The sequence below is a fragment of the Castanea sativa genome, chromosome 9 (genome assembly GCF_040712315.1).
Source record: "Castanea sativa cultivar Marrone di Chiusa Pesio chromosome 9, ASM4071231v1".
NCBI classification, from domain to species: Eukaryota; Viridiplantae; Streptophyta; class Magnoliopsida; order Fagales; family Fagaceae; genus Castanea; species Castanea sativa.
This window is the reverse complement of record NC_134021.1, coordinates 30,641,909-30,669,351: the sequence shown is the minus strand read 5'-3', so window position 1 is coordinate 30,669,351 and position 27,443 is coordinate 30,641,909. Positions and strand designations below refer to the sequence as shown.

Here is a 27,443-nt window from a genome sequence, read left to right as displayed (position 1 = left end):
ACAAAAATCCACCAAAAGAAAAGAGAGAGTACTCAGTTTTCTATGAGAAAAATATGGATTGAATTGGAAAAATGATACCAATTTTATAGAAAATAAAATGGAGATAAGAAGAGTCAAAACAAAAGAAAGAAAAAGAAAGTGTAATAGTAAAATAGATAGTAAGAAAATAAAGAGACAAAGGAAATGAAAAAGTTGGAAGAAGTGTAACTGTAAGTGTGAACTAATAAGAAAAAGAAAATGGTTTTTTTTTTTCTTTTAGAATTGGGGGAAGAAAAGTTTAAATAGAGAAAAGAAAATAATTGGATGATGTAATTGCTGCTGTAGCTCAATAAGAATATAGTAACTACAAATACTACATTTCAACTTTTAGATATATATACAGCCGACTAGACAGCTCAAACACTAAAAGCCACCCTCTAGTCTCTCCCCCCTCCATTCAGTCAATCACTCCATAGTCTCTCTAAGGCAGACACCCACACCACAACACCGTTGTTTGTAGTTGTCGTCATTCCCCCCTCACCTATCAAACATCCCGATTCTCCTGTATTTAATCACTGATTCTCCATATCCTTCGTTATTCTTCGTCTCCAGGTTTAAAGTTTTTTCAAATCATGTAAAATTTCTCTAGGTGTCGATTCTGCTATTGTTAAATTTGAGTTGTAGCAACTAGCAATTGTTTGGCACCAAATTTATTTATTTATAACATTCCATTGTGAGGAATGCAAAATTATGATGTGGTTGTTAGAAGTATATTAGTTTTGTTTGTGGAGATTTTTCTTTTTTATTATTGTTATTATTATTATTATTATTATTATTATTTTGGGTATTCTGGGTCTAATTCTCATCAACTAAAACTTACAGAAATGATGAAATTTCACTGATATATGTAAAATCATCAAAATTCTCCACTGACCAAACCGGACCAAACTTACCCTGAGTCTGCTTACTTGGTGCTATTTTAGAAACTAAAAGATGGCAACTCAGACAAGAAAGTAACAGCTATGAACAATTTTTTACACATTCCTCATTTTTATATATTCATGAGTTGGGATTGATCCCTCAAATCGAAACTTGTGTGCTATATGCTTTCCAATCATACCTCGTATGTTCTGATTTGACATTCTTTTAATCTCGATTTCACCATCATCAATGTCTAATGAGAAACAGATATGTTCCAAAAGAATTATCAAGTTTGCATTAGCAAACCTACAAACTAGCACATCTAAAATCTAAGATTTACCACTTTGAGATACGAAAGGAGAGCAACAAAATAGGAAGAAGATTGAGACTACTCTATGAACCAGAAGAGTTGAATGTACAAACCTGCTATACAGTCAACTTTACAGTGTGAACATTGAATAAAAAAGAAACCTCAACTGCTAATGGCTAAAGCAAAATATCACCTGGCACTCTTACGGCTGGTTTTTGACAATCTTAACACTGCTGTAGAAACGCTTGAGGTCTTTCATAGCCTTTTCCTCTATCTGAATCGATCGAATAGATGAGGGTGTGTCAACCTCTGGTTTGAACCAGCGGTTCAATCCAGCAGAATCTGATGGCGAGCCCTGACCTGTAGCAACTGAAAATCCAGTCATTTTTGTCTTTGGGCTGTGGGAGAGGCTCACCTGTTGCTTTCCCTGCTTGGAGACAATGCAGAACAAAATTGAATAGGGTATCAGTTTTCCACAAGGAGAAAATAAAAAATAACACGCAATTTCAGGACAATACATGGGCAGCCCATAGTAGATGCTGGACAAACAGTAAATAGAAAGGAGTGATTACAACAAGGCCACACACATGGGTTTAGGAATGCTTATTTTACTTCTATTTTATTTGCTAAAAAAGTGGCTTTTAAGCAAATAATGAGTGAGAGGGTGGGTTTTTTTTTTTTTTTTTCTTTTTTGGGTGGGAGGGGGGAGTACAGTGCAAGTCTCAAACCTGCTGCTGCTTCTGAATATCCCTGAGAGATGGCCGGGAAGGGTGGGGAGGCGTTCCAGAAGCAGCCCAAGGAGGCGTGCTTGTTTCTCCATCAGATGGCTGTGAGGTGCGCACAGAGACCACAGGTATTGGTGTAGAAGGCAAAAATGAACTCAACAGGATTTTCCCATCACTTTTACCATCAGAAAAATGTTCCAACTGGTCTTTGCTTCTGGCTGGTTGGTTCACCTTGATTTTGCTCTGTTCATCCTGTATTTCACGAAGAGAAGCGCGATCCTTTGAAATTTTAGCCCCACCCCATGCAGGACCCTCGCTTTTGGGTGTAGGAGGAGTAGGAGCAACATCTTTGGCGGTGTCATCAAGAGCACCACTCAAGAACATAGAAAGCCCTCCCTTTTTGTTCTTCTTCTTGGATGATGTTGGTAATAAATTCCTACTTTTCGACATGACTGAACTGTCATGAACACAGAAGGGGGACTCTTTGGCGGCTTGGTTAGCCACAATTCCTTTGCACTTCACATCTTCCTCCTATCAAAAGTTATAGTTCAAAAAAATCAACAATTGTGCCTAATATTCAAGTCATATTTATTTTATCTTTCTAACTTTTCAATGATTTGTATAAATATAACCCAAAAAAATTCCCTCCAGCATATGATTACATAAATAATAATCATGGCTATAAACCAGTACAATTACAACTTTGACACAAATGGCAGACTGCCTCCAAGGGTTGATTTCAAATGTTCGATAAAATCGGATTTAGAGTGAAGTTAACAGAACTATTTCATAATTCATAATAAGAACATGACTAAATTATACGGTAACCATCAACCTACTGCAACCTTTCTTTTTTCGAGCTTGGGACCAGTTGTGAACAAAATATACTGCACAAACTATTTCCAAAAAAGAAATTGACTTAACAAAAACCCCATAGAATATAATATAAGCCACCACTTTGGGTTGGGTTTAAGTAATGTTACACCACTAAATATTTCTTTATTGGATGCACATTTTGACAAATTCACAATTGGATTATATTTTCTTTTTATACCCTCTAGGCTTGCAAACTTTCAAGATTATCAGGTGATGGGGGACATAAGTAGCAACCCACTTTAAATACTTGTAAGAGGCGAGGGAAAGTTGGTTCTAGTTTGGGATGTTTCTGATGATGGAGGGCTCTCTTAGGACCTTGCTTAGTCATTCTAAATTTTGAATCGATTCTTATTTTATTGTTTGTTTTTTGTTTATTTTCTGCTGGATTAGTTTTAATTAAATTGTACTAGAATAAATTCAAATTGGTAATTTCCAGAAATCTGGAATGGGCTTTCTATGGCTGTACCAAAGTCCCATGAGTCTTATTTAATGTTGAGTCCTTTTCCTATTTTATTTTATGTTTTGATTCCTTTTCCTATTTGGCCTAGAAGTCCGCCATGTCTTTTTTGGTTTATTATTAGTAATCCTAGTGATTCTAGGAATAGGTTTTTTAGAGTCCTAGTCCTTCTAGAAAAAGGATTTAACAATCACCTATAAGAAGGCTTTACTGTGGTCAATTACACTCATAGTGAGATTTATTCTAATGAAATTCCAGCAGCCTTTTCTAAGCTTTGAGAGTGTTATTGCTTTCTCCTATTAGGTGTGATAGCTTAGGAAAACCTAGTGTAATTACCTAGTGTTTTATCTATCTTATTTCATGTACAGGTAACAGGATCAACATCAGTAGGGGATGTCATAAACTAACACACTTGATGAACAGCAAAGTTGAGACCAGGCCTAGTGAAGATGAGATAATGCAAGGAGCCAACCAAGTTTCGATAGACATGGGGATTTCACTGTTTTAACACCAAAAAGCCATCAACTTATTCAAGATTCAATCTTTTCTTTACCTAAACCCTTAAACATCAATATTTATTCAAGAACTCTTCAAATTTTAGTGCTGAATTCTTAGAGATCCTACATCAAATTTGTATCAAGGTCCATTCAAGCTTCCATTCTGTATCATCAGATATAAATAGCTAGCTCATCTATAAAAGTTTAAGTTTTAAGTTTTCTGTATTTTAACATCAAATTGACATGAAATTTGTCACACTTATTAAAAGCACAAAAAACATGTAATCCTAACAGTAGGTTTTTCATAATATTAATTTAATAAAAAATTATTACATGGTTTAACATTAATGAAAAGTTACATCAGGTGTAACTTGATCCTAATTATATATATATATATATATATATATATATATATGGTTTAGGATTGAATCTATGGGGTCCACTTCATGATGATTGCTCTTTTAATATCAAGCGAACCGATTGGTTTTTAGCATAGGCAGGATTCAAAGGTCCCATATTTAATGACAAGAGACTATACCGGTTGAGCTACCTGGAGACCATTACACACACACTACTGCAACCTTGTACATAGGATAACCTTGCATAAGCATGGGCAAGACGATTCTGTGCAGTGTCAAAAGTTGTTGGCCAGTTACTTGGGTCACACAGGTCAAGTATGCATATAAAAAAGACTGGGTAAAATTCTATTTTAAACCATTAGGGGCATAATAAATTAAACCTGTAGTTTCAAAATTACAAATTAAACCCTATAGTTTCAAAAGTAATAAATTAAACCCTAAGGTTTCAAAAAATAATAAATTAAACTCTCAGCCTATATTAAACCCAATACAATTATTTAAATGAGTTAAGGTTATTTGTTTTTTGTTTTTGAAAACCTCAAGGTTTAATTTGCTACTTTTGAAACTACAAGGTTTTAATTTGTTACTTAATAAAACCTAAGGCTAAGGATATACTTTATTACTTTGGAACATACACTATCTAAATTTGTTACACCCCCTAAACTATAGGGTTTAAAATTAAATTTACACAAACGAGTATTTTCTAGAACTATGTTTTGACTTAATTCAGCTTTCTTTGATGTGCATGCACATAAATTCCCACAATGAATTTTAATATTTGGCTAGAAACTTGAATTCCTCCCAAATACTCATCAGAAAATTTTTGTGGATCTATAAGCAACCAACTAATTAAAGACCACATACATACACACACAAATCATTAACATTCACCTGGGCCCAAATTCCTCCCAAGTAATACTGATCAGAACTTTTGTGTACCTATAATCAACCTAACTCCCATTTAGTAAAAAATCATATTATTATCCAATTACTGTTTAAAACCCAGGGAGTATTATGATGGTCATAAAGCTAACCTTATTCTTGGAAATATGAGAAAGTCCAACATCCAAGAAATCCTTTGTAGGGTTTGAAACGACTTCAGTCCCACAAAAACTAGATGCTGACTCCACTTGAGACATGCTCTGTTTGCTCTTTCTTCTCTGCTTTCTTGATACCTCAGCCTTTTTGTTGCCTTTTCCATCTGGTGAAACCAAAGACAACGAATTTTCCTGTGGTGTGTGAACCGGAACACCAAGCGCAGCAAGCGAGCTCTCCAGAGAAGATTTTGTTTCAAGCTTTGCAATTTGTTGGTCATCGAGACGATGCCCATCAGACTGCTTTGCTTGAAGCATCTCAATCTGCTGCAACTTTTTCCTTAAAGCTCGAACTTTTTTACAGAGTCCTTCAAGGGGACTATCTTTAGGTTGTAAAAAGGAGTCTACTCTTTGGTCTATATCACTTTTCAAGGTGGTTTTCTTTTTTGTGGGGTTGTCGCGGGACCTTATAATCTCGCACTCACTATCATCCTCTTCACTATTAATAATTGCATGAAAAGTAGCTGTTGGAGTTGGGAGCCGACGGTGACTCCACGGTTCAGATGATCTCAGGTCCAAAAACTTTTCAAGGTTAGCTAAAATATCTAGTGAGGCACTTGCAATAGCATGGGTTGAGACCGTAAATATATAGTCAAGGTTCCGAATAGCAATATCCTGTGCAGGCAAAACATCATCAATAAATACGTTAGCACCAATTATTTGGTTTAAGTTATATCTTCAAAATAAAGTCTATGGAAATGCTTGATGGGAAAACCATATAAAAAGCAGCAAGTGGCAATTTTCACATGATATTTAAGGTAACAGCAACATTGATCCAATACACAATAATTTATTTGCAATGTATTAAATTATCTTTTAAGAATGAAGTACAGGAGGTGAAGCCCCAAAAATAATTAAATAAGAACTCCAGTGGTCCTAACAATCTGGTTAGCAGTTTCCCACAATCAGTTTAGCAAACAGAATCGCAGAATAGGCTGTCCTCCAAAAAAAGACTTTCCCAGGCCTACCACATAATGAACATTACATCTAAATCGGGTGTATCCAGGTGACCAATTGATTTCATTTTTAATTTGGGTAAGTCCAATGACCAAATTGATACCAACAATTCCTCATCTGTCCCAAAAAAAAGAAAAATGACATGAAATACAGGAAATAATGAACAAAAAAAGATTGATTTATTACAATATTTAGAACAAGAAACAGACTTCCCAAAAATAGTTTGGCCAAGAGGTCTAAAGTAGCATATGGAAATGGAATTGAAAACCTACAAAGCAATGCTTGAGATATGAGAGGAGGGAGTATTGGGTGTTTATGGTCACTGTAAGAAAAAACTAACAAATTGTGGACTTGGGAGCAACAAAGACAGGAATAAAACAAGTACATTTGAAGCCTATCATAACACCAGTGACCTATATCTCAACTGGCACTTCTCCCACAATAATGGGATGGAATGTGAGATTGTTGGTTCAAGAGCCAACAAGCATGTGTGTAACTTACCAATAAATAATAATAATAATAATAATAATAATAATAAATCTTATTATAACATTTATAAAATTCTTCCAAGTTAGTGAGTATACCTCACAGTGCTTCCTCAGATCATTTGCTTCCAGTGAATCTGCAATCTCAAGCAGTTGTATAGCATTCCGTGGCTCCACTAGACACTCCGCTGCCACTTTTTCACAAAGGCTTTTTAAGCTTGGTATGGGCCTATGCCCACAGTCATCCTTTTGTACGGTGGATAACAGATTAATGGACTCCAGATCATTAAACATAAAATCTTCATCAAACTCCTCTGGCTCATCCCTGACATTCAGCTTGAGCTTCTGAGGATTTTCAGCCACATTGGGAGGATAGACAGGATGATACAAAGAACCAACAACCAATAAATGTGTTTCACCTACTGAAACTGAAGTAGCCCTCTTTACACCATGCAACCGAGATGCAACCGGCAGCTTATCCTTACCTTTCTTCCCATCCCACATGTAAACATCACCTGTTGCTGTAACTGCAGCAATCCAGTACTTTCCTGCAGAAATACTCACCAAATTTCTTCCACAGAGCGAATATAACTACAAAAAATGGAAAAAACATAGATTACAAGTAAATAACATGTTTCACTTGGGAAGCTAGGACAAAGACATCAGAGGCACTGAGCTATCAAATAAAACCTGCTGACATCTGAGATCAGGATCTGAGGAGACCCAATAAAATATAGCACCATCATCAGTAAGGGCCACACTGTGCACCATCCCTGCAGCAACAGCTACCACATGAAGCCGTTTCATACGATGAAACTTCAAACTGGTAGTTCCACCTTTCTTCAAGTTTCTAGCGATAACTACACGTCTAGGGGTAACAAGTCGATGACCCCAAGTGTATACCTGCCCCAGATATGTAAGGTTTAGAAAAAGTAAGAGCAGAACAGCAGAAAGGTATTTGCATAACCAACCCAAATAAATAAAAAATTACAACAATACAACAAGAAGGACCTGACGCTTGTTAAAGCTGAATAGAAAATGAAAACTGAACTCAGGCTAAAGTAGCTGGGATTAAAAGTTTTTTGAGTTAAGAAGTCTTATAACAATATAAATCTGCTAAAAGTTACCTCGCCGTCAGCTCCTAAAACAACCGTGTGGTATTTTGCAGCTGCAACCCCAGAAAAAACCTTGCCTTTCAAGTATTCAACCACTCTTGGTGTGTAATTTGATGCTGAGTTAGACGTGCCATAACCAAGCTGACCCTCCCTGTTGCATCCCCATGTGAAAACTTCACCAGTCTCAGAAACTACAGCAGTATGTTTGTTTGCTGCAGCTACAGACAAAATTTTTGACCTCAAGGAACTCACCCTGCGAGGTGTGGGTTGCGTATCCACTGAAGGATAGCCAAGCTGACCCTCTGCACAACAATAGATGAAACAAGTCAATACTTCATCAATCAATAATAAAAGGAAACACATCAACAGCTAGAGGTAACATCTTTATCATTCTACTGTATCATTACTTTATTTTTAAAGCATGGACTGTAACAGGACACAACGCAACAATTCTGAAAAACCAGGACTTAACACAACAGATGAAAAGAAACTAATTAAAAGAATATATATTTTTAGGTCTATTTTATATATTTTTAAGCATATTTAGCTTTTAGTAATAAGTAACTACCATTGAAATGTTAAGAAAACTTATCTAAAATCAATTTAAAAGCTACCAACAACAGCAACTAAGTGCTCTATCAATAATAGAGAAAAAAAATATTAAAACAGATATATGTTTGGCTGAGAGACTTTTGAAGCAAAAAAAAAAGTAAAAAATAAATAAACAAAAAAGAGAACAAAAGAGAGAACAGATTGAGAATGAGAATGAGAATGAGAAAGAGAAAGAGGGTTTGAGCGTCTAAGATTGAAGCTGTCGTAACAGGATGGGAGCAGAGAGAGAGAAAGTAACTAGAGCCTAGAGAATCATCATGTTTTCCACAGAGAGACATTGTTGAGACCCCTAAACGCTCTATCGACAACTCTGATTATCAGGTTGTCAAAAAGTCAAAAGCTTTCTCTTTCTTTTCAGGTTTTTTTCACCATGTTGAGACTATGTCTTGTCTGTGTCTTAGTCATGAATATAGTATCCAAAATAAAAAATAATAATAATAAATATTTTTCCCGCTAGACGCTCCACTAACATGCATGTAGCCATATCTCAAGCAAGTCCATGTACAACACTAACAAGCAGGCCTCTTTTGAATTAGCTAACCAATAAGTGGGTAGATATAGATAAGTCTTTGACAATAGCACACAATATCATCTGGTTGAAAATTCTATGAAATATACAACTAAATTCCCTCATCATCATTTACCTCTGTTGGATCCCCAAGTGAATACTTCCCCACCCTCTGTAGCAACAACAGTGTGATGTTTTGCTGCTGCAATTGCCTTCACCAGACGGGACCCTAAACCAGAAGTCACCTGACGGGGTGTGATAACTGCAGCTTGACCACTGCAAAGAATATATTAATATCATAAGTTGCATCTGATTGACAATTCACAAAAAGCATGTTAGCTGAAAGAAGGAATTTTGCAAGTGAGATCATCCATTTTCACAAATAAAAAAATACAGGAATTCAACTTGTACTTTATCCAAAAGCACTTAAATCTGAGCATAAAGGTAAGAATGGGCTTTCACTCTGTTTGTGCCTCAGTCGCTTGTGAGTGAAAACTAAAGTTAGTGGATGCAAGCACACAAATTACACCCATGATCATATTCTTTTGCTATTCCTACACAAACATGCATATGAGAATCAGAGATTATATAAATATATACCATTCTGTGCAAGGCTCAGAATTCAGTTTGACAATATGTTGAAAAAATTTAAAATTGCAAAATATGTTAATTTAGAATAACATCCAAAACTTAAACTCTCTGTTGCATGCAAAATATTTTTTGATAAGTAAAATACTGCGTCAATGACAAAATTTGGTTGCATAAAAAATTTCAAATTGAAATCATCAAAGCAAAAAATATAATAGCATACCTGTGTATATCAAAGTCAGGGTGCCCAAGGCGGCCCCCCCTTCCAAATCCCCAAGTATAGACCTCTCCTCGGGCACTGACTGCTACACTGTGGAACTTTGCAGAAGAAACCAACTTGATATAAGAACCATGAAGTGAATCAACTTTACATGGTAATTTTTGTATGTGTTCATTGCCAGTTCCAAGTTGATAGTTTGCACCACTTCCCCAACTATACACCTCTGTAGCAACTAAAGACATGCATAAAATTTCAGGTTATTCCCAGTTACATCTACATTTATTTTTAGAAATAACAACATGATCCTCAGTAAAGATGTCATAATAAAGCAGGGGATACCTGAATTAAGTCCATTGCCAACCACCTGCAAGACTGGCCCGGATAGGAGATCTACAGGGGTTCGACTTTTAGAGTCCTCCAATGTAATAGAGGCACCAAATTGAAGAAGGATACTAGCCACTGCAAGATGTCCGAAATGTAGGGCCCTGTGAAGGCTACTCCATCCTGATTCTCCATCCTGATACGGTAATGTGAGGGTCATGCAAAGCGGGAGTTCAGAATTATAAAAATGAAATACTCTTTTGAGTGCAACTTGGAATCTAGAATCTAGGAGGATCTCAAAATGATTGTGATTCCAATAACAAGTGATTGCCTTTCCAACTTCCATGAGTCACAGAAAGATATTCTGATAAATTCCCTAAGGGTTCCTCATTTACGATTAAATTAAAAATAAAGATGGTAGATAAACTAATAATACCACATATTCTCTCATCAAGCCTGCCTCCAAGATCCTGACCTTTATGCCTTCTAATTCCACGAAAAACAGATGTAAAGGACATCATCACATCAATAACTTATAAGCATGTCTCCACCCAGACAGAATAATAATGAGCAGAATTAGCAGACTCCATGAAGATATAATTTGGGAAAACATCCCTCTAACGTATCAGATTTTCAATAAAATCAACTCATCAGAAATACGAGCCAGCAATCCAATCACATAGTGAAAACAATACCAACATTCTCTACATAATAACTTGACAGGGTATTTATTTAGGGTTAAATTGCATTAACCTCCCCTGAGATTTGGGGAAATGTAAAAAATATCATCAATATTTTTCATAAGTGATATTCTACCCCCTGAGATTTTGTTATATATAACAGAGACTCTACAACCATTCATGTACCCTTACTACTTGAGTCAAAATACACATTTTTTCAAATAAATATCTCATTGAAAATAACCACAGATAGTGTTTACTAACCAAACTGTTTACATGATAGGAGAACAAAATAAAGTAATAATCTCACGGGGCTAAGTGACATTTCTGAAAACAGGAGGTTTCTGAAATTTCCTCATACTTCACGGGAGGTTATTGTAATTTACCCTATCATAAAACATTCAAATCAGTTAAAGGAACAGAAGAGTCACACACCCTTGCATCTGGGTCTGCACCAGCTGCAAGAAGCCTCCGAATTATGGGAATGTGGTTTCTCCAAGTTGCAATATGAAGAGGCGTCAGACCAAATATGTTTCTTGAATTAATATTACCCCCATTCTTCTTAAGAATTGCCAAAGCTGAATCTACATCGGTCAATGACCCTTCTCGCACAATGAGCCACAAATCTTTATGGGAGCCACTAGACAAAAACTTGCGACCAGGAGTCTGAAAATTCTGCTTTTGTCCATGAGACGAGACTAGCGACTCCATAAATTTAATTCTGAGGGCTAAATGCTCTATCAGGCAACAAATATGTAGTCAACAGATAATCTCATGAGCCAGAGCCTACAAAGTCCTTGTGCGTTTTTAGTTCAGGCCAAATAACCAATACGGCCTTTGAATGAAGTCAATTCTGTTTAGTCCATGACACAATTGATTTTCTAATCCAAAAATCAAGAAAATATAGAAGATAAATCCATTTAGCTGAAGAATTGAATTAATAGTTTTCTAAGCCACAATTCACCATCCTTATTATAAACACAAACCAATTGGCAACAGCAATTTACAAACTCCCACCACAGTTCATGGACTGCGGAGAAGTCCCCAATAAGCAGGTAAAGCAACAAACTGCATTTTAAAAACCTTCATCAGCATAATATACCTTTTGCAGATATTCAAACATTAAAACTAAAATGAACTTTGATAACAAGAGATAAGCATTATAGTCCATAATACTTAAGCTGACATTGCTTTCTTTTACTTTTACTAGAAAAATAGAAGACCCAAGAAACATTTGTATCTTGATTGAAATGAAACTGTGAATAATACCAATGCAAACTGTGCAAAGAATTTAAATGTGTAATGACAGCAAACAATAAGAACACTAATAAAATCAAAATGCCAGCTTGAACACATATAACTGGTAGCAATTACCACCTTATGAAAACCCAGATCGAAGATCACATGAATTTGATGAATACCCATCAAAATGAATCACACCCACCATTCAAAATTACAAATTTCGACTAAACTAATTAATTGCCTAAAGCAAACGATGACAGGAAGCACCTAAAAACGCTAAGCTTCAAACCAAAGCAACAAATTTTAGGAACAAAACACATTGATAAATAGAAAGAATGACAATTACCCAAAGAAAAAAAAAACATCAAAGACACCGAAGTTGAATTGTTTTGTTAGTATATCAACATTTTGACCATTACCATTTAAAAATTTAAAAAAAAAAAAAAAATACATCACCTGGGCTGAAATTAACATAGCTTGAAAGAGAAAATTCAAAAGTGGTGGAAGTGTTTGTGAGAAATCTGGAAAGATATGAGATGCTGATTTCTTTCTGTATCAGAGAGTATCGAAGCAGAGAATATACCCCAAACCAAACGGCATAATAGTTGACAATACTAATAAAACTCGTAAAACAGAGTGAAAAGGACTTTCTCTTTCTTTCAACAACAGCAAGGTCATTTTCGGGCTTTAATCTTCTTCTTTTTTTTTTTTTTTAATTTATTTGTACCTCTCAAATCTCGGTGTGCCTCCCAAACTGTGAGTTATCCTTCCGCCACGTAACCTGAGTGTCTCTGTACTGACACGTGGCGAGAACACTTGTCGCCGCACTGTATTTAACTTCTGTTGGCACTTGCCAACTCTCCTAAAACTCCCAACCTTGAAAGTGTCGGCTCTCAATCACCAATTTACCCATACAAGTTTTCCTCTAATTACACAAACACACCACGACCAAAACTGTATAAAAATTAGGTACGTGGAGCTAGTGATAAATACACGGACTCACACACTCCATATAAGACAAAGCCCATTTGTTTTTTTTTTTTTTTATTAAACTATATACTTTTATCACTACTAATGACATTTAGGGATTTTTTTTTTTTTTTTTTCATGTTACATTTCATTTTATTCACACTCGCTGCTCATGCTTATATTATAGGAACAAAATCTATAAAATAATAGTATCTTTAATATAATTATATAATTTTTTTATTCAATATAAATATTAAATTAACATTTTCAAAATTTTATTTGAGGATTTTTTTTAAGTGTTTTAAAACACAACCTCATCACTTAAATATAATTTTTTAAATTAATAGTTTTTTTTTTAAAGATATTTGGGGATTTTTAGTTAAATCTTGTTTTAAAATCATGAATTTAATTAACTTGGTTGAATTTGTAACATGTAAAATAATGCTTCCAAAAAAAATTTTTAATGATAAATTATATATTTGGTCCCTATATTAATTTAGTCTTTTAGCTTTTTAGTATCATACTAAAATAGCCTTTATCATTAAGTGATAAGTGAAAAATACTGATGTGAAATAAGTCTAATGATAATAATAAAAAATTATTTTTATCATTCATTAAACTTCAATTTGGACAGTCACATGTCAAAATAAAAATAAATAAATAAGACCGTGACAAAATTATTTATCTTATATATTATATATCAATCCAAGAACTGAGATGTACATTCTACACTAAAAGTAGAACCCACCTATATTATTACGCCACCACCCTCCCCAGTTCACAATCACTTAAGAACACATCGTCACCTTTGCAGTTGGGGAAGTTGGTATCTATATTGAAAATCAGAAGGTTTCGTAAAATATCAATGGTTCATGTTAACGAATGTCCTCAGAGCAACTGCTAATAAACCGTAATAAGAAAGTTTTGACACAACTTTCACAAAAAATATAAAACTTTGTCAACAACATTTATCGTTTCATCATTCTTCCAATAAAATATTTCTAAAAATAGTTCATAAACACTTTCAAAAAAAAGTAGTTCATAAAATAATGCCCTTAAGAGTATTGATTAACATTTCCTATTGCAAATTTTTTTTAAAATTACTCAAAAACACCACCATCTCAAGTCATGCATATTATCTTATATTTGTTGTCACTTGTCACTAACACAAATGCAGGTGACAATCAAGAAAAATGGAAGAAATTGTGTACCTTTGGGCAATGGCCGAACCGAAAATGATGGTGATTTGAAATTCCAATCGGTGCATAACGTTCGTGATCTTGCCGTGAATCCAATAGTGTGATCTCACAGTACATATTGTATATATATGGAGACCTTTTGGGTTTTGGGAAATGGGTCTGATTTTAGACTTTTTAGTTTTGTTAGGTTTTCATTTTATGTGCAATTGTAGTTTGAAGCTTTCACGGTAATGGATGCTACACATGCATATGATTTTCTTTGTATTTTGCAAGCCTGAATTAACAACCGCAACAATCTTGTAGTTGTCGACTGTTTTTTGTAAAACGTTATAAAATATCTTGTAGAAGTCCTGGTCAGTCTTATCAACTTACTTTCAGATGATTGCTTTTTCTTTGTTTAATTTAAGAGTGAACACCTTATTCTAATGGTTTCTTGATGGAGAAGTTAAGCCCTTGAATTTGTCACCTTGAATTTGTCACTAGTTGCCTCTTATATCATTTCCACATTTATGCTGCAATATACGTTTCGGGCCTTTGATCGTTGCCACATGTTTATGTATCATACGATTTTTATGTATCATACAATTTTACGATATAATTTTATTCATATGATACACATTATCTTTCAACTCTCTAGTAAAAAAATAAGTTGTGCCCAAGGTATTTGATACTTGTTACGTGCGTAGTTTAATTGTTATGAAGTCAATTAGTTTGTTGGTTGCTTTGAGGGAACTAAGATCTCCTAATTGATAAATGGATTACTTCAAGAGAATCGAGACCTCTAAAGTGAATACTCACTCAATAATAATTTTCAACTTCCTTTATTAATTAATATTAAGCCATATAAATAGATGGTTTTACAAGATAGAGCAAACATTTAAATTCAAAAAAAATCTAATCTTTATCTACTACAAGTAAAATAGATTTATTCAAACAATAGAGAAATGATATGTCCACAATATTTTCACAACATTTTTACAATAAATCCTAAGTGGCAGGTTGTTACTAGTTATTATTGTTGGGGCAAAAAAGTAATCTTTTTGTTAGGATCAAATTTGAACCAATAACAACTAACCACCTGTGATTTGTTGTGAAAATGTTGTAAACATATTGTGGATGTAGTATCTTATCATTATCTAATTACCCAACTCTTAATAACAAAAATAAAATCTTATATAATAAAATTAAATAAAAACTAGTCAGGTAACAAAACTATTTGGCAAAGAAGCCAAATTGAAAATTGTAATACAGTAGCACAAGAAAACATCTTCCAAGTTCCAACCAAAGACCATATAAAATCCTCGGCCAGCTGTGAAGTGTTTGAAATGTCAAAAATTTGGGCACCATTCCAGATCATGCCATAGTAGGAATGTTTGGAAACGAAAAGTTGGGCACAGATGCAAAAGATCTCGGTGCCACAAAGGCTCAGACTTCTCCATGTAATCATCACCAAAAAGCTTATGTTCCTTTTGAGTCCTGGTATTAAGCTGGCACTTATTGCTAGTGGTCAAAGGACCGAGAGTAAAAGCATGGTTATGGTGCCATAGAAGCAGTTGATATGGGGATAGCTGCAGAGGAGCTAGAAAAGCTTGAATCATGATAATTTAAGGCCTCCATAAGGCTTAACTCTTATTACTTTTCAAGAGTTGATGGAATCAATTTGGATGCCATTTCCTACCTATCAAGAAAATTTCAAGAAAAAAAATATAATGATAGTTGTGGGCGTGCGCTGTTTGCTATTTTTATTCAGAAACAAAGACACTACATTTTTTTTTTTTTTATTGGCCATGTGTGTATTTGTGTTACTAAGGTGATCTGTGTGTGAGTAATCTTTTCTTTTCTTTTTTCTGCTTTTACGAAGTTACCACCGACCATTAGTTTATTCTAGCTATGATTGGTCACCTATTTTCTAACTCATTTTAATTACCTAATTAACTAAAAAAAACAATCCTATGGATTCCTAAGCTAATTAAGGTAATCAAAGGTCTTGAACCAAAGATTGGTGGACTTGGACGTTCGGTTGTGTGTGGGAAATGTGTTAGGTATCTAACACCGCATATCCAAAGGATAGTGCCTTATTTTAATTTAATCACAATAATCTTATTTTGAAATATAATTAAATACTTGCCATTTGGTTTTAAAGAGGTTTTTTTACCGAAAATAAATATACATAACAGTAAATGAAGTATACACGTATAAATAGCATGTGATATTATTTGCAAAGAGTATGTACAAGCAAACATGTGAAAATATTTATTAGTATCATATGAAAAACTATGTTACATGCCAATGGCCTTGTAGCCGAATTGGCACCTCTCCATGTACAAAATGCTTGGGGGTCTAGGGGGGAAAGAGTTCGAGCTACAGGGTTAGCAAAATGTTGTAATTATTTCTCAAAAAAAAAAAAACTATGTTACATTAAATAATATACATAGCTAGTACATGAGTATTCAATAAAATATCTAGCATCTGAATATTACTCCACAACATAATAAAAGGGATATGAAGATAAAAAGGTTACCTGTCACCTTTAAAAGCAATTTAAAGCTAATTTATTCTCAAAGTATCATTCTCATGAAAAATTCACAATAAACCAAAATGGTTAGTGTAACGATTCAAGGAAAAGCGCTAGCCACACCTATACTATACCTCAAAAGGATTAGTCAAAATTAAAGCTCCTTGTAGTTGTTAATAAAACTTAGTTCAACCTATTATATGCCTGATGTGGGACTCATCACTAGGGTTGTCTAGCAACCTGTAAAACCCAACCGACCCAACTTACTTGATCAGACCCGAAGCCCTACGGGCAAATCCGATACCTATCTAGGTCAAGTGGAGGGTCTTTGAAAAAATCGAGTATTCGGTTCGAGTTTAGGCCCCAAAATTCCTTACTCAAAGGACCCGACCTGAACAAAATATCTATCAAATTAGAATAAAACCCACTTAGCTTCAACAGTTCAGATCAAATCTATATGATTCAACCATCTCAGATTCTTATTTATATTCTCTCTCTCTCTCTCTCAGTTTGATTTTCATTTTTATCTCTCCCTGTAGTTTTAGTCTTATGGGTCTTTGAATTGTGCATGTTGACTACTATATTTCTCTTAGTGCTTTTGTTTGTGTTCTTCACTTCTTTGGGTTTATGATTGTGACTTTGTGGATTGTTAAATTGTTAGTGTTTTTTTATTTGATTTCTTTGGGTTTTTCCTTCAGACCCAAAGTCACCTGACAACTTCAATAGCCCTACCAATGACCTAAGCCATCAACTCCAACCCAAGTATTCGGTCTAAAATGGGTTCATTAATCTTTCACCCTATTCAATTGATTTGGCTGCGGGTTAACCCAAACCTGATCTGACCCGACCCGTAGACAGCCCTAGACATCACACACCCACACAATCAATCAAATTGTAGCATCACAATCTCCCCCACTTAAATCTCTAATGTCCCCATTAGGACCCACTTTATGGGTTAGTGTCTCTGATCCCACATAAGGTTACCGGGCCAGCTATGTAACAACCTAAGGAATAGTGTTAGCCACATCTACGCTATACCTCAAAATGACTGGTTGAAATTGAGGTTCCATATAGTTTTTAATAAAATCCAGTTCAATCTAGTATATACTCAATGTAGAACTCATCACACACTCACACAAAACACACAATCAATCAAATTAGGAAATCACAGTGTAGGGGAGGAAAATGTTAGCTTGATTGGATGCTATTAGTTCAATTAAAATAAACTATGAACACATCGCACCCTCTCGAAATTATGTCTTTTTAAAAGAATTTTTGAAAACATTTTATTTGTGTAAAAAGACCCTTCATTTGGTAAAGATTTTTTTATTGTATTTATATATATATATATATATATATATATATATATATATATATATATATATATATATATATATATATATATATGCGAATGATCCTTGTATCCCTTTGAAATTGATATATATATGCGAATGACCCTTGTATCCCTTTGAAATTGATATATATATGCGAATGATCCTTGTATCCCTTTGAAATTAATACGCCTTTATGAGTGTTTTCTCTTTGAAAATCTCATGAGTTTTTAAGGAAATGGTTTTTGAAAAAGGCTGTCTCATGACTTCTTATAGAAAGGGATTGGTTGGGAAATCCCTAAAGAAAGAACCATTTCTTTTAGGAAAAAGGGACTTATCATGTTCTTTGAAAAATTGTTTCCAAGACTAAATTCCAAGCCTTTTTAAAAGGGAGTTTATTTAAAGAAAAGATTTCCATGGTTTTCTATGGAAAAGATTGTTCTAGGGATAAAAATCCATGCCTTTTGTAAGTCTTTTAGAAGAATATTCAAATTTTAAACCTTTTAAAACTTAATCTAGAAAGTGATTTTAAAAAGTGCATCTATCAAAGTTTTTTTTTTAAATGTCCCCTTGGAGAGTTTTTATTTAGGATAAACTTGAAAAGTTCACTTTTTTAATCATTTGAAATATCCATCTTAAAAAATGATAGCTTTGGAAGCCATTTTGAAAAATCATTTATTAAATCCTTTTAAACTCTCCTTTTTTTAAGAGGGTATGTTTGAATAAACTTTACACCCATGAATAATCAAATGATGGTTGCGTATATCAAGGTGTATAAAAATACACCTTCACAAAGCCATAATGATTAGGGGTGTAAAGAATTAACTAGAGAGACCCATCTTGAATAAATCCTATACCCATGGAGCATCAAAGAATGGATGTGTATTATTGAGGGTATAAGAATACACCTCCACTAAACCATATTGATTAGGGTGTAGAGAATAAACAAGATTCAAGGATGGTCCTTTCTTAAATCTATGAAATTTAGTATATAAGTGTGTATATAAAGGTATACACCTTCACACATTGTAATGACCATAAATATGAGAAAAGCCAAGCCTTTATTACACAAAAGTAAAGAGCAAGGAAATATAAAGAGTAAAAATATAAAAGAATAATAACTTCATAGATCCATAGAGTTTGTATATAAAAATAATAATAATAATAATAAAATTGGTTGCTAGGATAGTAACCTAGATGATCTAAGCTTTAGTGAAGGGGTAAGGGGCTTACATAAGGCTTTTTGGGAGGCTAGTGGAAGCAAAAATGTTGCTTAAATTTTTTGTAAGAAAGGGTTTTGGAGCCTAGACTAAGTGGAATAAAGATGAAGAGAGGTATAGAAAATTTTGGTAGAGGTTGTATACATAAAAGGATGGAGAACTTGGAAATTGTTGATGGTGAAAAATTATGGAAGGGGAAGGGATGATATTTAAAGGAAATGGGGATAGCATGTAGGCTTGGCCTCGTTGTGCCCCAACAGTGCTAGGCGCATAGGGAGTTTAGGCCTAGTGTTAGCTCACTTTTTCTTGAGTCATGTAGAAGCTTTCCGATTTCGTTTGTTGGGCTTTATAGAACCTAGTTGTGTTTAATCCGGATTATGACCTAACCCAAAATAATATTGTTATAGTTTTTAATGAAAGATTTTCTGAGGCTTAGTCCATGGAGCAAAGGCTTGGGCCGATAGGCCCAAGACGTAGCGCTCATGAACAAGCCTCCTTGGGGGTCCAGGGGAGTTGCTCTCAGTAAAATTTTTGGCCCATTTTTGTAACCCATTGTAAATCCTATGCGCAGAATATAAAAACTATTATTTTGAGATTAGGGTTTGATGTTGTTTTGGAGATTAAGGTTTGATGTTGTTTTTGAGAGAGAGAAAAACTGTACTGCCGCACTCTGTAATTTTCCCTAAAAATAGTGAAATCCCTGCAACTCTGTGGACGTAGGCAATTTACCGAACCACGTAAATACTGTCTTGTGTGTGATTATTTTTCTTTGGCGCATATTTTTTTTTTCTCTATTTTTGCATCTCATAGATCTGGGAATTTCATACATATTTCCATCACCGTTTTCACCCTCTTTCAGGCCGGTCTTAATGTTGCTTCTTGGAGGTCTTTTGAAACTCAGATTTCTCCATTCTTTATATCTTTGGAAAGGTATAAATGTCTAATTTTCAAAGGTTTTAGTCTTGTTTGATTTGGTGAAGCAATTGAAGATATATTCCACTCGGAAGGGAAGTGATGCAATACAAGAAATTGTGATGCAATTATCTTGGGAGTGCAATATTTCCCAATCCGAAGGTGATATCAATTTTGTTGTAGCTTTTTGTAGCTTACATTTTTGTGTTTTAGTTGCTAAAATAGCATTATAGCAACTATATCTCACTTATCGTGAGTGCTGTTAGAGCATTCACAGCAAGAAAGCTGAAAATTATAGCTTTTAACAACTTTATCCTTTTTAACAATGCACTTTACAAAACACCCAACATCAAAGCATCTATATTTTTAGCAACTCATTTAAAATAATATAAATAACTCATTAAAATAATGATAAACAACCCTTACAAAATCCAAACAAACAGCAGCAACCACCTCCACTGCCTCCACCGTCACCCCACCAGCCATAACCATAAACAAGAACCCACAACCTGCAACCCATTGCCAGCCCCCACCATCACCACCACTGGGGAAAAAAAAACACCACAAAACTCATCACAACAACACCCACAACCAGCCACAAAACTCATTATCATCACATCCACAACTAGCGCAAAACCCATCACCTCCACAAAAGAGAGAACAAAAATTGAAAGAAAGAGAGAGACATATTTTCGGCTAAGGAAAAAGAAAATGAAGAGGAAGTAGGTAGAGATCTGGAGAAAAAGAAATGAGAAGCTTGGAGAAAAAAAGAGAAAAAAGAGAGAGAAACGGTTTGTGAAAGAAGAAAGAGAGAGAAGAGAAAAAAAATATATTTTTTAAAGAGGAGAGGAGAGAGAAAGATATAAAATAATTTTTTTTTTTTATAGGTATTGAGCTACAATGGGCTCTAATCTTTGACAACCCATTGTAGCTCTATTGGTATATTTTTTAGATATAGCAACTTTACTGCGAGTGCTCTCACTAAGCCTTATTTTCAAGCTAACTCATTATTCTTCAAGAAATTTTTGGCCTCTTAAACAAGGGAGTCAATATCATACTGGAAATCATTTCATTTTAGCAATAAGAACGATATGTTTCGATACCAATTAATACCGATATACCATTTTGGGATTACCACTCATATAAATATAATGTAATAATAATAATGATTTTTACTAATATTTAAAACAAATAAATCTAATAATCTTTGTAATGTAGGTCAATACCATAAACATATTCATTAACTCACTCCCAATTCCTTTTTTATAAAAAATAAATAAATAAATAAAAGCTCAATCCCCTTGTGTTCAATAAATAAAAGCTCAATCCCCTTGTGTTCAAAAAATAAAAGCCCAATCCCTTTTTTCAATTCTTTTTCTCCATATTTTTCCCCTCCACCAAGAGTCATATATTAGCAAGAACAATCTTGGAGCTCATACAAGAACCATAAATACGTCATCCAAATACGAAGATTAGATTAGTAAAAGTTGGAGTTTCTAAAGCTAAAAAGACCCAAGTCATTTTGTGGGATGTGTGAAGAAGCTGTTGCGAAGTTTATTTGTTATCTACATAATTTGTGGATCCTTTCCTTTTGTTTCAATTAAACATCTTAGTTAGATGACCAAATTTTATTTGAACAGAAACGGAAAAATCACTTTTGAGTTATCATTTGATTTTTTTTTTTTTTTTTGTTTCTAGAACATGACAATGACATCACATTATTACAAAAATTAATGGTTTTGGAAATGTTCATAGCTTAGTGAATTATTCTTATAAAAAATAAAAAATAAAAAAGTTGTTGGTATTGGGTCTTGTTCTGTTAAATAGTAAAGTGGATCCATCAAATTGTTTATATACATTCAACACTCTTGTTAAAGGAATAAAATTGTATATTCTTTCTTTCCTTCCTGCATTCCTGGTACAATTTCATTGTCTTGAATTGGAACTGTGAAAGGTAGTTAAATTTTTTTTTTTTTTTTTTTTGGGTCTTGATTGAAGCCTATTGAATTGTACCACCAACCATTGCCTGCAGGTGTTACGCCAAGATATTGTTGAAAGTCAAGTCACAAGTGATTTATTTAGTAAACCTGCATGATGCATTTTTTGACCGTGTATATATACCTAAATTGTCACTGGATTTTCTTCTACAAGTAAAGCAAACCTGACATTCTAATTCACGTGTCTTTTTTGTACTTGTAGCATATAAATGTCGCATTGAGATTGAACCCCCCAATATTAATTAATTGGATATTGGCATACAGGAAGATGTTGAAGGTTTGGTGGTATATTGTAATTGTTTTATTGACCATTATTTAGCATTGAGAAATGATATGTCCACAACATTTTCACAATATTTTTACAACAAATCTTAAGTAGCAGGTTATTATTGATTGTTATTGTTGGAGCAAAAAAGTAATCTTAGTGTTAAGTTCAAATTTGAACCAATAATAACTAACCGCCTATGATTTGTTGTGAAAGTATTATAAAAAAGTTGTGGACATAGTATGAGAAAAACAGAGAGCTAGAGAGGAGAAAAGATAAGCTAGAGAGGAGAAAAGATAAGCTAGAGAGAAAAGACTGATTGGTGAATTTCTGTATTTTTGTATATTGAGTCAAAACTGATTTGTACAATATGTATATATATATATACAAGAACTAACACCAGAAACAAAATCACTAATCTGCAACTAACCCCACATTATACGGATCCTAATCTAACACCCAATTTCAACTAATCCCAAAATTACACGTGTCCCTATATACATCTTCTAATAAACTTAAAACTAAACTACAAGTCGTATATTAATACTCATTAGTTCAGGTCAGTCGTATAGCAAGCTAATCTTCCAACACTACTCTGTTTCATTCCTCTGCCTCTCTGCCTAACACTACTTTGTTTCATTCCTCTGCCTCTCTGCCTGAACTGCCTCTTCACTTCTTGCTCGCATCTGCCTTCTTCTTGCTTGCATCTGCCTTCTTCTTCTTGTTCTTATTTTTACACTCATCCAAATTTTGACATTCCCCCTCAAGATGAGAGGCTGAACCATGTATATTCACCACACTCATTTTGCCTAATAAGTGTCTTAATTGTTGACTGCTGAGAGCTTTTGTAAGTAAATCAGCTAACTGAGAATGTGTAGGAGTAAAGAGCAGCCTAACAACATTATCTTGCACCTTATCTCTTACCACATGGCAGTCCACCTCTATATGCTTGGTCCTTTCGTGAAACACTGGATTTTCTCCAATGTAAATGGCGGCTTGATTGTCACAAAACAATAGAGCTGGTTGAGAATGAAATATCTCTAAATCCTTCAATAATGCCAACAGCCAAGTCATTTCACATACGGTAACAGCGATTGCTCTATATTCTGCTTCAGCAGAAGATCGAGACACTATGGACTGTTTCTTGGACTTCCATGATATGAGAGAATCACCCAAAAAGATGCAATATTTTGTGGTTGACCTCCTTGTATCAATGCAAGAGGCCCAATTAGCATTTGTGTAGGCCTTCAAATCAAAATTTGAGGTGGCTGACAGAAAAATACCTTGACCAGGAAAACTCTTGATGTATTGCAGCACTTTATATGTAGCATCTAGGTGAGGCTTTGTAGGTTTTGACATGAACTGACTTAATTTGTGAACAGGATATGCAATATCTAGTCTAGCAATAGTTAGATAAAGCAATCTGCCCACTAACCGTTTATACACTCCAGGATCAGCCAGCAATTTTCCTTGAAACTTGCTCAACTTCAAATTTTGCTCCATTGGCACCTTGCTAGGCTTACAAGCAGACATTCCAGCATCCTTTAATACCTCCAAAGCATACTTTCGTTGACATAAAGTGATACCCTTGTCTGATCTAGCTATCTCAAGTCCAAGAAAGTACTTTAAACCACCAAGATCCTTAAGTTTGAAATGCTGGTCTAAAGAAGTCTTAAGCTCCTCAACTGCTTGAATATTGTTGCTAGCTATGAGGATATCATCAACATAAACCACCAAAGCTATGAATGAATCATTGAACTTCTTTGTAAATAAAGAGTAGTCAAGTTTGGACTATTTGAAACCATGATGCTTAATGACAGCACAAAACTTTGCATTCCACTGCCTTGAAGCCTGTTTAAGCCCATATAAAGACTTGTTCAATTTGCAAACAATATCCCCCCTTTTGCTGTGAAATCCTTGAGGGAGTTGCATGTACACCTCCTCATGAAGATCACCATTTAAAAATGCATTGTTTACATCCAATTGCACCAAAATGCCAACCTTTCACAGCAAATATGGCCAAAAGTGTCTTGACAGTAGTTAACTTTGCCACTGGAGAAAAGGTCTCAGTGAAATCCAGCCCCTCTTGTTGAGTGAAACCCTTAGCAACTAGTCAAGCCTTGTATCTCTCCACAGAGCCATCAGCCTTGTATTTGACCCTTTAAACCCATTAACATCCAATTTCCTTTTTATTGGGAGGCAAGGAAGTAAGAGACCAGCTATTGTTCGAAACCAAAGCATCTATTTCAGCATTTGTGGCTTCTTTCCATTTAGGATCCTTAATAGCCTCATGATAGAATCTTGGTTCAGGGATAGAGGTAATGACAACACAGAAATTGGCATATGAAGGAGAGAGTTGTGAAGTGTCAATGTAATCTGAAAAAGGATATCTAGTAGAGACTAAGGAAGTACCTGACTTGCTGTGTGAATTGGACTATGTAAGATCCGGAGATATGATGCTACTGCATTGGTAGTCTTGCAAATAGGAAGGTGGTTTAATGGACCTGGATGACCTTCTCAAGGAAGGAAGAGTGGCAAGTTGAACTAAATTTGGTCCTTGAGAAGGAGATAAAAGACTAGGTGCTGTAGAATCTGGTGAAATAGGAATAGAAGAACTAGAAGTAGGTATGAAGGGTTCTGATATGATAGAATCTGATATACTAATATCTAAATTTGGATAGATGCTTGAATAGGACCAGAATCAGAATAAGGAACATCTAAAGAAGATGTGAGAGGTTTTGAAAACATGGTATTATGTGGAATAGCCACATTAGGATAGATATGAGGAAGTGAAATGGAAGTATGTGGTGAAATTATTGAAGAAATGAAAGGAAAAACAGTTTCATGGAAAGAAACATCCCTTGAAATGAAAATTTTCTTTGTGATCAAGTTTAACAACTTGTAACCCTTAACACCAAAGGGGTAACCAAGGAACACACAAGGAATTGACCTAGGTGAGAACTTAGACCTATTGTGAGCTAATGTAGAAGCAAAACAAAGGCAACCAAAAACTCTTAAATGATGATAGGAAGGAACCTTGTCATAAAACTTCTCAAAAGGGGTTTATGATCCAAAACAACACTAGGCAGCCTATTTATGATGTAAACTGCTATCAAAACACAATCTCCACAATAACAAAGTGGTATATTAGACTGAAACTTCAATGCTCTTGCAATGTTTAAGATATGTTGATGCTTTCTTTCCACAACTGAATTTTGTTGTGGAATAGCAACACAGGAATGTTGATGAACAATCCCATGTTAAGCATAAAAATCTTTGAGGAAAAACTCTTGAGCCTTGTCAGTTCTAAACACTTTGATATTAGTGTGAAATTGAGTATGTATCATTTTATAAAATGAGATCAGCAAAGGCCTAGTTTCTGATTTGGATTTCATTAGGTAAACCCATGTAGATCTTGTAGCATCATCTACAATAGTGAGAAAATATTTAAAACCATCATGAGTTGCTGTGGCAAAAGGTCCCTATACATCACAGTGGATCATATCAAAAGCATGATCAGATAAATGATTAGAGTTGGGAAAAGGTAAACGTTTGTGTTTTACAATTGGACAAACAATACAATCTTTATTTGAATGAAAAGAGGACATATCAGATACACAATCTTGAAGTTTATCATCAGAAGCATGTCCTAATCTAAGATGCCACAAGTAAGGCTGAGTTACAATAGGAACATGGGAGACAAAATTAACAAAAGACTTCAAAACTAACTCTAGGATAGTAGAAGCTTCTGAAATGGATTTGCAATTGACTGAATCTTGCAGCAGGTACAAATTACTATGAAGCTTACCCAATCCAATCATTTTCCAGCAAGGTCCTATATGAAGCAATAGTTTGAAAGGAAAACCAAACAACATGATAAAGACTTGGTCAATTTGCTTACTGAGATCAGATTGAAGGAAAAAGCTGGAACACAAATGACACCCTCAAGAATTAAGGATGAAGTGACCTGGACTGTGCCTATGTGTGTGGCTAGAACTTTTTCACCATTAGGTAAATGCACAAAAGAAGATATTGAATTAGTGATCTTAGTAAACAAAGAAATGGAATGAATAATGTGGTCAGTGGCTCCTGTGTCAAGAACCCAAGTTTCTTTATTGTAAGCTGTTTTGTTTGAAGGATTTTCAGTAAAAATTGAATTCTTCAAACTAAGACAAGTTGAATCCTAGAAAGAGGCACAAGAAATACCTGATAGTGCTGAATTTGCTGAGTGAATGGCATCAGGGGTGGCTGAAGAAGATGCATGAGAGCTCAACAAAGATTGCAACTGCTAGCCTTGTTCAGATGTGAAAGGAAAAGACCTTGGTTGTGATGCAACCTCAGGTTGACTAGAATCAGCATTAAGACTCACTTGATTAGCTATGGACACCTTGCCTTTTTGCTTATATCCTGGTGGAAAACAAATTAACCTGTAGCATTTCTCCATGAAATGACCAGCCTTGCCACAATGACTGCAGATAGGTCTACACTTTCCTTTCCTATTCTTCCCACCTTGATTAAATCCTTGAGTCTTGACTGCAAGAGCAGTTGCATCAACTGAAGGCCCTCCATTGAAGCCTAAAGCCCTCTTTCTTTCCTCTTGTATTACCAAAGAGAAAGCTTTGTCAATTGAGGGACTTGGTTCCATCATCAAAATCTGTGTTCGAACTTGTGAATAGACTTCATTCAAGCCATTAAGGAGCTGCATTAAAGAGTCTTGATGATGAAACAGTGTGATCTTGTCATTCACACCACAGACACACTTACCACAAGAACAGCACGGTAAAGGCTTGAGATTAAGCAATTGATCCCAAGAAGCTTGAAGATCAGTGAAGAAAGAAGTCACTGTTGCATCTCCTTGCATGATTGTTGAAATTTGCTTCTGGAGTTGTGAAATTTGTGGACCATTGGCTTGCAAGAAACGATTCTTTAATGAATTCCAAACCTCCATTGCAGTGTTTCTGCAAATCACACTTCCAGAGATGTGAGGAGAGACTGAATTCAATATCCATGAAGAAATCATGGAATTGTTCTTTGACCAAGCAATCTTTTCCAGAGGTGTAATGGCCATGGAAGCTATTATAGTGCCATC

At 34.7% G+C, this 27,443-nt stretch overlaps 1 protein-coding gene across 3 annotated transcripts; it reads right to left on the bottom strand.

The window, feature by feature from the left end:
• Positions 1 to 1,086: 1,086 nt before the first annotated feature.
• Positions 1,087 to 12,542, bottom strand: LOC142610565 (uncharacterized). Of its 3 annotated transcripts, none has more exons than XM_075782405.1 (11): positions 12,403 to 12,542; positions 11,140 to 11,772; positions 10,043 to 10,220; positions 9,707 to 9,935; positions 9,032 to 9,171; positions 7,788 to 8,077; positions 7,351 to 7,563; positions 6,760 to 7,251; positions 5,159 to 5,833; positions 1,939 to 2,466; positions 1,087 to 1,640 (listed from the first exon to the last, which is right to left on the bottom strand). In XM_075782405.1, the coding sequence occupies exons 2-11, from the start codon at positions 11,413 to 11,415 to the stop codon at positions 1,413 to 1,415; spliced, it is 3,249 nt and encodes a 1,082-aa protein (XP_075638520.1). In that variant the 5' UTR covers positions 11,416 to 11,772; positions 12,403 to 12,542; the 3' UTR covers positions 1,087 to 1,412. The 3 variants fall into 3 exon arrangements, with proteins under 3 accessions (XP_075638520.1, XP_075638521.1, XP_075638522.1); XM_075782406.1 differs by having other exon boundaries at positions 1,087 to 1,637; XM_075782407.1 differs by lacking the exon at positions 12,403 to 12,542 and adding an exon at positions 10,461 to 10,510 and having other exon boundaries at positions 11,140 to 11,256.
• Positions 12,543 to 27,443: the final 14,901 nt, after the last annotated feature.